The sequence below is a fragment of the Panthera tigris genome, chromosome C1 (genome assembly GCF_018350195.1).
Source record: "Panthera tigris isolate Pti1 chromosome C1, P.tigris_Pti1_mat1.1, whole genome shotgun sequence".
Lineage (NCBI taxonomy): Eukaryota > Metazoa > Chordata > Mammalia > Carnivora > Felidae > Panthera > Panthera tigris.
Window position 1 is genome coordinate 11908985 of NC_056667.1, and position 10317 is coordinate 11919301.

Below are 10317 nucleotides of genomic sequence, written 5' to 3' on the forward strand. Positions count from 1 at the left end.
GGAGAGAGGACACCCGAGCAGGAACAGGTGCAGTGACAGGGACGAGAGTCTGGACGGGAGGTGCCGGGGACACTGGGACACGGGCTGTGACCTGGGGCGCCCTTTGCGGGGTGGCTCCTACCGTGCCTTGGAGCTGCTCAGGCTCCTGTCTCCGCTCGGGTGCAGGAGTTCTGTCCTTCTCCAGCCCGCGTCCAGGGTGGGGGGCGGCAGGGCCACCACGGGCCCTGGGACCGGGGCGCCCCCAGGGGCGGGGATTGACCCGGGGGCTGGCAACCGGGCCCAGGATGGGGCCATCACAGGGGCCGGCGCGAGGGTCTGAGGCAGGGTCAGAAGCAGGCGGGGGGCTGAGGCGGGCACAGGGGTCAGGGTCCTGGGGGACTTCCGGTTTGGCAGGGCCCGGGCCTTGGCCGTCGCCCTCCGATGCGTGGCCTCCACCTCTTCCACGTCCAGCAAGCACTTCATGAAGCCTTGCCGAAGGTTCCTGAGGTTCTGGGCCCCTGCGGCCACCGTGGGCGCCTGAGGCTGCCTCTGCACGGGATCCAGGTCCCTCCTCTCTCCAGTGTCCCTCATCCCCTGGGGACAGGACACGAGAAGGGACCCGGGAGGCCTCCCGCCAGCCAGACTGTCCCACCCGAGTTTCTCCTGCCACTCGCGCTCCGGGGCCCGGTCTGCCTCTTTCGTCCGTAACTGCCCGGGACGACGCAGGCGAGGCGCCTAATAAATGCCCGCTCATTCGTCCGGCAAATCCAGCCACCTCCTGCGTCTGTCCCTCCCAATGCAGGGATGGGCCGTCCCCAGTCCACCTCCAGCCCCCAGGCCATGCCGCACAGACTCCTGCCCGGCCCTTTCTCCCAGAGGAGACACAGCGCTTGCCACACACCCTGTCCCTGAGGGTATCGGCTCTGCTTCGTCCGTCATTATCTTCCTAAAAAAAACTCCCCCCTGACCAACGCCTCCAGCTACCAGCCCAGGGCTCTGCTCCTCTTTCCAAGCTCCAGAGTACAAGGGCATCCTCTGACCCCGCCCCCCTCCCCCACCCCCGCCACCCCCCCGCAAGACGCACACACACGCCTACGTGCAAACACACACACATGCGTGTGCCTCCACGTACACACTCACACTTACGCCTTCCCCAGCTGGACTCCAAATACCACAGCCCCTCCTTCCTCTTCCTGCCCACCTGTGCCCTCCCCACCCCCCACTCTGGGTCTACTTACTGGTGGAGGAACAGGCCCTGGTGTTGGCTGGGTCTCCACCCCCTCGACCCTAAACAAGGGAGAGACCCCCGGATGGCGGAGGGGCTCAGCTCAAGACTTGTCCTTTGCGCCGACCGTCCCTCCGCCCCCGGGACACTCAGGTCCACTGCCCAGCCTGATCCCTGCATCCCTCCGGCCTTCTAATCTCAGAGGGGCCCCTCATTCCCTCACATCCCCACGTGAGGACAAGGCCCTTAAAGCACAGGTTTGCAGCACAAAGAATTCTGGTGTCAGAGCTATCATACAGACGGAGAAACCGAGGCCCAGAGGGGCGTGACTTGCCCGAGGTCCTGCATCAGGTCAGGAGGAGTCAGGACTAGAATTCACCTCACCGGTAACTTACCAGAAGCATGTCCTTGTCGGGCCAGGGAGTGGGGTAGGGGATGGCATCAGGGGATGGCTTACCCTCCTTTTGGGGGGTCAGGTCCTGGCGTGGGTGGTGGGAAGGAGTTGGCCGTCTTTTCCTCCAGAGTTGCCGGGGGCATTCGGGGCCCTGCCCCCTGAGAACTGTCCTCATGTCCCCCTGGGCCAGGCTCTGGCAGAGCCCCCTGTGGCCTGATACGTGGGGTGTCCACCTCCTCGGCGGGCTTGTCTCCCAGTTGCTGCCCACGGCTGTCCGAGGTGCAAGAAGCCTTCACCGGCTGTACTCTGTCTTCCCCATTAGCTGCCTGGTGACCTGGGGGAGGCCGCCACTCTGGGTCCTGCCAAGGACAAGGATACCAAAATGAGGAGTCCCATCCTGGCTCCCAGGTGAATTCCACACTCACCTGGAGACCAGTTATCACAGGCTTAGTCTCATCCAGGCACTGCAAGCGTCCTCTTACTGCGTGCTCCTAGCACCCCTAGAAAGCAGCACAGATTCTCATGTTCAGGGATGAAACGCTGAGGCCCGTAGGAGTCACGGCCCACCCAAAGTCATAGGCGTAGAAGGGGAACTTGGAGGAAATGAGGCAGTTCCCTTTAAATAGGGTTTCCCAAGGAGGGTTCAGAGTACAAGAATCCCTAAAAAAGGAGTTTTACGTCAACTGATACAGGACTTATTATAAAGTGACTTATGATCAAGACAGCGTGACACCGGAATGAGGACAGAGAGATAAATGGAACAAAGAGAGTCCAGAAATAGGCTTCCACATGCATGTTCAACGGCTTTGCAACGAAGGTACAAACCCAGTATGGAAAGGAGTCTTCAGTAAACGGCGCTGGAATGGATGGCCACATGCAAAAAACTGAATCACTATCTAACACACACGCACGTGCAAGGATTAACTCAAGACGGATCCTAAAATGTAAATGTTAAGCCTGAAATGATAAAATCCTTGAAGAAAACATAGGAGAACTTCTGATGTGACCTTGGGTTAAGCAAAGATGTCTAAGAAACAACACCAAAAAATCAAGCCCGAAAGAAAATATTGATAAATTCGGCCTTATCAGAATTCAGAACTTCTGTTCTTTGAAAGTCACCGGTAAGAGAATGGAAAAGACAAGACAGAATGGGGAAAGACATTCGCCAATCACACATCTGATAAAGGACTTGTGTTCAGAATATATAAGAACTCTCCAAACTCAATCGGAAGAAAAGAATCTGATTTTTTTTTAAAGGCAGTAGGTGAAAGGACAATGCACAAAATGGAAGGAAAAAAGTGTGTAAATCGTTTGTGTCATAAGAGTTTAGTATCCACCATATATAAAGAACTCCTACAACTCAACAACAAGATGACTAGTCCGATGAAAACAACGGGCGAAGTATTTGAATAGACATTTCTCCAAAGAAGATCTACGGATGGCCTAGAAGCGCATTTACAAATGGTCAGCATCATTAGTCATTAGGAACATGCAAACCCAGGCCACCATGAGAGTCCCCGAGGCACCTATCAGAACACTTAAAATTAAAGACCGGCCCTACCAAGTTTTGGGGAGGATGCGGGGTGGCTGGAATTTCAGTACGTCTGGTGGGGACGTAAAATGGCACCACCACTTTGGAGAAGACTTTGGCAGGTTCTTAATAAGCTCAACATACGCCTACCGTATGATCCATTCTACTCCCAGCGATTTCTTTGCTCAAGAGAAATGAAAGCCTTTGTTCACGCGGACACGAAACGTTCGGAGAAGTTTTATTTGTCATAGTCAAAAAGGGAGAACAAACCCAATGTCCGTCGGTAGGTGAAGGGATGAAGACAGGGAGGTAGGGGCCTACAACGGAATATCGCTCAGTAACGAAAAGAATGAAGTATTCATACTTCAACAGCATGGCTGAACCCCAGCATCATCAGGCCAGGTGAAAGAAGACGGATGAAAAGAATGTATCCGGCACGCTTCCGTTTATGTAAAATTCGAGGAAGTACAAACAAACCCATAGAGACAAAGAAGCAGATCAGTGGTGGCCTGGGGATGGGGTGGCGGAGGGGCAGAAAGGACTACAGAGGGCCTGGGGAAATTTTAGCTGGGGGGGGGGTGGAGGTGACAGATAAGGTTTGTTTTCTCGATTGTGGTGCTGGCTTCATGTGTACCAAAACATCAAGTTGTACAGTTGGAGTATGTGCGAGCGGGTGTGCATTATACCTCACTGAAGCTTTAAGGAAATAATCTTAAAATGAAAGTAAGTGAAAAGGTATTTTGTAGTCAAATGAGTTCGAAAAAGGCACCACGCTCTAGCCCATCTCCTGCGAGGTCCCACAAAAGCTCGGCCGCTAAGAAGCAGCTTCTAGGATATCCTAGCGTGAAGAAAACTGAGCTTTTTAAATCCAACATGTGCCCGTTCTTATCGTACACGTAACCCCCAAGTCCTCCCTGCCTCCATCACCCCCTGACATACTGTGGGGCCACTCCGGAAACAGGTTGTAAAGGCTTGCCGTGGGCGATCAAGAATATCCAGAATATCCCAGTGACCCACACAGACTGGGCACTCGACATCGCCAGGGTACAGAGAGGAGCAGACACGAAATGGGGGGGGGGCCCGGGAGGCTCCTTGGTCTCCCCCAGAGAGCAGCCATTCTGTGCCCTCCTGTCACATCTCCGTGGACATTACCTGGTGGCTCTCGGGGGCCTGACCCTCCACCATCCCTGGGTTCTGATGTCTCCCCTGTTGGTCCTCGGTCTCCTTCCCTGAGCCCTGTTGCTGCTGCCCTTCCTGTGCCGCGGGGACCCTGGAAGGCAGCACCCCCAGCTCACTTCCTGGCTTGGCCTGATCACGGCCTCCTTGCCGCAATCTGGGCCCTTGCTGGGGTGCCGGGGTTGACGGCTTCTTCCTGGGGAGATCAACAAAGCGACACCTCAGCTCCTGGATTGGGCCATCGTTTTATATTCTTAGACTCCTTTGTATTTCCCAGAGCGCCCGTGCAGGACTAGGCACACCATAGGTGCATACTTAATGCTGGAGAGAATGAATGGAGGACTGACATGAATTCCCCAAATCCCAGATACTATGATCTCAATGTTTCGGGGCGTTAGGATTTTATTGTTGTTGTTGTTCAGAATAAAAAGAAACATCAGGGGTGCCTGGCTGGCTCAGCCGGTGGAGCGTGTGACTCTTGATCTCAGGGTTGTGAGTTCGAGCCCCACCTTGGGTGTAGCGGTTACTTAAAAAAATCAAAGAATCTTAAAAAAAAAAAAAAGAAAGAAAGAAAAGAAAAAAAGAAAAATCAGAGAGAAGAGAGATTGAGGGGCTCGAAGGCTTGAGCCTAGGCTCATAAAGCTGAAGGAGACAGCTCAGGGTTTCAGTCTGTGCCGGTCTGATGTCACTTTCATGTTCTGGAGTATTTCCCCAGGCTTCTTCCTATGGATGTAACATGTGTATTTCTCATGGGGATTTAGTTCATTACCATCTTCAAACAATTGCCTAATTTTACACAGTTACGATTATGTCGTGTGTACAGTTTTGCCATCTTTTTTCAACGATCGTTTTAACCTGATTTTTTTCCGTGCCAAAACATCTCTCATACACACGCCTTTTAAGTGGAAGTAGAAAATTCCATGTTCGATAAATAAGCATATTCGACTTTACCATTCCTCTGTAGTGGGTATTTAGGGCATACTGGCATTTCCAGCATTTTTAGCATTTAAAATGACGTGGCAGAGGAAAAAAACTTGCGTAAAACTTTGCCCGCGTCGCCATTATTTCCTCCGGGTGTATTTCTAGACATGGAGGAAGGTAAAGGTATTTTTAAGGCCGTTGAAACAAATGGCCAAGTTGTTGAACAGATGTGTTGAAATGGTTTCTATTTCTACCGGTTCCCATCTGGGCGGAGGGGGGCTCCGACCTACCTCTGCTTCATTTCCCTAACTTTCCATGTAGAAGAGATTATTCAGAGGCTTTTGGTTATAAGCAAATTAAAACGATATGCTGACTCGTCTGAACTATTCCTGTTTCTCAAATCTTTCCCTTTTTGCTTCTGTCTGTTCTCTTTCGCTTTCCTCTTTTGAAAAAGATTACACTCTGGGGCTCCTGCCTGGCTCAGTTGGTGGAGCATGGGACTCTTGATCTCAGGGTTCTGAGTTTGAGCCCCACGTTGGGTGTAGAGATGACTTAAAAATAAAATCTTTAAAATATAAGCGTCTCATACTCTGGTTTCTTTTCAGATCGTATAAATCTTTTGCCTTTTAAAATATGAGTCTTGGGGCACCTGGGTGGCTCAGTCGGTTGAGCGACGGACTTCGGCTCAGGTCATGATCTCACGGTCCGTGAGTTCGAGCCCGGCTCCAGGCTCTGTGCAGCCTGGAGCCTGCTTCAGATTCTGTGTCTCCCTCTCTCTCTGACCGCCCCTCCCCCCCCATTCATGCTCTGTCTCTCTCTGTCTCAAAAATAAATAAACATTAAAAAAATTTTTTTTAATATGAGTCTTACTGTAGACAAGGTAAAAATACAATATTTAGAAAATAGTAACAAGAATGCCATGTAAATGTGTGTTTCTGAGTCTCGGCCTCTCTTTTGTTCAGTCTTCCATTAATTCGGTGAACACATGTTTATTGAACATCTACTAAGTGCCAGGCACAGTCCCAGGCATGAGGGGTTTGAAACAGAGCAGGACACATAAAAGAAGCTTGTGGTCCAGTGGGTCTAGAAGCCAGTGCAGATGGAAGGTTCGGGAGCGATGATGTAGCGGGATTTGTGCCCCCCGTGAGAGAGAAGATTAAGGGCGTATTTGCCTTAGGCTGGGAGTCCTGCCTCGTCCCTGTCCCCCAGGTGGCTCACAGAGTTCTCTCCCGGACCTTCTTTAAGAAGTCCCCAGCTCACCCCGGTTCTGCCGGCTGCCTCTGCTCCTGGGTCCTGAGCTCCCGAGGCCCTTCCTCTGAGGCTGTGCTGGGTTCTGGTCCTTTCTCTGGCCCCCCTGGGGCTGATGAGGGCTGCTTCCCACTGCCCATCCCTGCAGCATCTGGAAACGCAACCTGGAACAGAGATGCCCATGCGCTAGCCCAAGGGTTGGCCACAAGTACCCATTCTGGAGGGCTCCTCCCTCTCCTTGGACATCGTCCAGGCCTCAGGGACAGGGACATCCTGTGCCTGACTGCGGAAGGCAGGCGGAAGGCGCTGCAGAGAGGCAAGGAGGAGGAGGAGGAGGAGCAGGAGAAGGGAGAGGTGTGGGAGAGGGAGAGAGAGAGGGGGAAGGGGAGGGGGAGGAGACAGGGAGCTGGAGAGAGTGACTTGGCGTAAGACCTGGCCCAAGCCAGCAGCGCTAAGGGCTCTAGCAGAAACCTACAGTCCGGGGTAGCACCTGAGCCAAGGGAACCCCCTGAGGACAGCCTGACGGAGCCCCCTGGGGGACATCACGACCCTCAGAAGATCCAAGAGAGGCTTCCACAATTTCTGCTACTTCAGAGGTCAGGCTCTGGAGCTGGATCTCGATGCCCATCTTGGTCTATCAGTCCCTGGCTGAGCCAGTGACTGGAGCCAGCTCCGACCCTCACCTGAGGCAGCAAACTCCAGACGACCTGCCTCAATCACTTGAGGACAGTTGTTCTAATGCCAGGTCGAGCCAACACTGAGGACACCTACGCTCGGGGAGGCAGGGTCTGTGCCCCAGGCAGTGGGGCTCAAAGGGGTGCCATGGCCCGCCCAAGGTCATATGGCTGGTTACGTAACCGGACTGAAACCCATGACTTTGTTTGTTGAAAAAAAAAATGAGGGGTAGAGGTGAAGGAAGCCCTGAACGCTTGCCCCAGCCTCCTTCTAAGACCGGCCCCCCTACCTTCAGGCGCTCTCCCTGCCCCCGAGGGAAGCCATGATTTATAACAGAAGCTACAGGGAGAGGGTAACACTGTACCCAAGGGAATGTTGACTTTTTTTTTTTTATGGTGACATTTTTGGCTCTGGGGAAACCAGATGGGAAGGAGGGCTTTGCTTTCCCTGTGCTCTTCAGTTCATGCCCCTTGGCACCTAAAAGAATGGCTGGAAAGAGGCTGAGGGGTATGATGGAGGCTTAGGATGCAGGCTGAGGGCTGGGGAGGGTCGTGCTGGAAGCCTTGAGCAACTGTCAGGGGAGTGGAGGGTCTACAGGGGGCTGGGGGCACACAGCAGGGTAAGTAGGAATTCTGGTTTTGCTCAGCCAGCCTCTATCCTGGTAAGAGAAGCCAGTGGAGTCAAGTGAGTACCACCTCTGGCTCCGTTATACCAAGAGATCCAGGCCACTCTGCTCTGCCACGGTGACTAATTCAGGGATGAGCATGTGACCACGATCTGGGCCAGTCGCAGTGATACCAGAAACTTCCTTCAACTATTGCAGAGAGGCTCTCTTCCTGTTGGGGACGCTATGCCAGAGGACGTAAGACGAGAAGATTTTAACCCGAAGTGGCCAGGGCAATCCTTGCCACCTTTCAGGAAGGGCCTGCCTGGGAGCGTCACACTGGAAGGCAGAGCCAACGGACACTCAGGTAGCACCTTGATCCAGCCATACCTGAAGCACACCCGTAGATTTGTCATCTACCCAAGCTGACGCAGGGAAAGGTGCCGGCTGGGAATAGCAGGGTCAGAACACGAGGTGCAGGGCCCTACCTGGCTGATTTCTGATACGGTAGGCTCAACACCAGGCCTCTTGCTGGTGGTGCTCATGCCAGGACTTGGCTGGGCTCCTGGAGCCTTGATCCTTCCCTCCGTGTGCATCTGGGCGTTTCCGTCGTCCATTGTGCCACAGCCAGTGAGGGTGCCAAGTGAGGGGCATCAGTTGCTGTGGTCCCACAGGAGAAATCCAATCAAAGTTCCACCAAGGTCATTACCTAAGCACTCTTCCGCAGCCCACCTGGAACCTGTGATACAGAGAGCCTGGCTCAAGGGAATAGTCAGGGCCCGGCCCACACCGGAGAGGGACGCAGCGGAAACAGAGAGCTAGCCACACATTCACCCTGATTCTCACAGTGACTCCGAGGAGCAAAGTCACTGGCCCAGGGTCCAATGCCAACTAGGCCACAGAGCAGGAATTAAACCGTGGCCTGTCGGATCCCCAAACACACGCACTTTCTCCTACCCCGGCATTTCCTAATGGGTGCCCTTTGGTCCTAATATTGGTCCCATGAGGTACGCCACACACACACACAAAGAGTTCTGAGGCCAAATGCATTTGGAAAGTGCTGAGTTAAAATAGAATAGGCTCTGGGGCCCCTGGGTGGCTCCGTCGGTTAAGGGTCCGACTTCGGCTCAGGTCACGATCTCGCGGTTCGTGAGTTCGAGCCCCGCGTCAGGCTCTGTGCTGACGGCTCAGAGCCTGGAGCCTGCTTCGGATTCTGTCTCCCTCTCTCTCTGCCCCTCCCCTGCCCACGCTCTGTCTCTCTCTCTGTCTCTCAGTAATAAATAAACGTTAAAAAAATTTTTTTAAATAGAATAGGCTCTGTGCTGCAGAACTTCTCAGAGCCTTTAATATGCATGTTAAATATACATTTTAAAGAGTGCCCCAGAATGTCACGGCTGTTGCTGCTATAGATGAAAACTCCAAGTTCTTCTTGGGGTTAAGGAACAAGAGCTGAGAACATCTGTCTCGGGAACCCCAAGGTCTCCAATAGCAACATGTAGTTCGCCAAAGCACCCTCCACCCCGCGCCGGACACATCCCTTTCTAAAGCTTTTCTTGGTGTCTCTCCTGCCTCTCCCACCCAACCTCTTATTAGGCTGTTTCACCACCCCCTACTCAAACATGTTTCAACCTGAGCAGCCCTCCCACAATCCTAATCCCACAGACCCCCAGCCTCTGTGCCCACATCCCACTTCTCTGTCTCCCCAACAACCCCCCCCCCACCACCATTCTTCAACCTCCCACCTCTTCTCCAAGCTTCTAGCCACCTCAGCCACCTCCAGCGTCTGGAACCCTCTGAGGTAACATTAACACTATTTCTATGGGTGCATCACAGACCCCTTTATACCGTTGACGATTTCTAGGGGTAAATCCCACCCCCCCAGTGCGACCCTGGAACCTTGAAGATCTTGATGGTGCTTTCACTCTAAACCAAGGCAGGCCAGCCAACAGACACAGGAATCTTCTATTTGCTGGGGGCGTTTGCAGGCGGTGTTCTCCTAAGGGCTCTGTGGGATCACTGGGTCCAGCCCTGAGGCTCAGAGGAGCCCCGTGTCTCGTCCAGTGCAACTCAGCTAGTCTGCAGAAGATCTGGATTCAGACCCAGGCCTGTGCGGCTCACTGCCCAAGCTGGGCACGGCACCAGGTCCTGAGGATGCGCTGGCTGATCTGAAGGCTCTCGCAGCGTATGGGGAGCACAGAGCAGGTGCTCCCAACAGCCACGACCCCCAATCCCCACTCCCTCCTCCTTTCCTCCCACCCCTACCTACACCCCGATCCTTCCTGCAGCTAGGCCTGCGCCCCTACAATGCAGACGAGACCCCCATCCCGTGGGCGCCCGCCCCAGGCGCAGCGCCCGTCTCCCCAAGGGTCTAGTCTCTCGCTCGGCACAGGGAGGTCAGCGCTGTGGCCAAATCCCTCCCTCTGCCCTGGAAGTTCCTTGCTCCTCCCAGTCTCTCTCCCATGAGGGCCCCCTGCACGTCCCCCTTTCCTCCGGGCATTCCCGCCCCAGGGGCGGATGACCCATCCGGAGGACCGCCCTTCCAGACCCCTCGAACACACCCCCCA

The 10317-nt window shown here is 53.9% G+C and overlaps 1 protein-coding gene across 6 annotated transcripts in view; it reads right to left on the bottom strand.

Moving 5' to 3' along the window:
- Nucleotides 1-10292, bottom strand: part of SPATA21 (spermatogenesis associated 21) — a 38921-nt gene extending 28629 nt beyond the window's left edge. For 4 of the 6 annotated variants that reach the window (XR_006220623.1, XM_042994243.1, XM_015538207.2 and 1 more), the window contains exons 1-7: nucleotides 9650-10292; nucleotides 8242-8492; nucleotides 6487-6638; nucleotides 4282-4501; nucleotides 1662-1957; nucleotides 1218-1266; nucleotides 122-573 (exon numbers count right to left, since the gene is read on the bottom strand). Coding sequence is in view for 5 of the 6 variants with exons in the window: in XM_042994243.1 (XP_042850177.1) it covers nucleotides 122-573; nucleotides 1218-1266; nucleotides 1662-1957; nucleotides 4282-4501; nucleotides 6487-6638; nucleotides 8242-8370 (1298 nt within the window). In the remaining variant the exon portion in view is untranslated. Of the gene's footprint in view, nucleotides 1-121; nucleotides 574-1217; nucleotides 1267-1661; nucleotides 1958-4281; nucleotides 4502-6486; nucleotides 6639-8241; nucleotides 8493-9495; nucleotides 9547-9649 lie in introns of all 6 variants that reach the window. The other 2 variants (XM_042994242.1, XM_015538208.2) reach the window with 2 other exon arrangements.
- Between the last annotated feature and the right edge of the window lie 25 nt (nucleotides 10293-10317).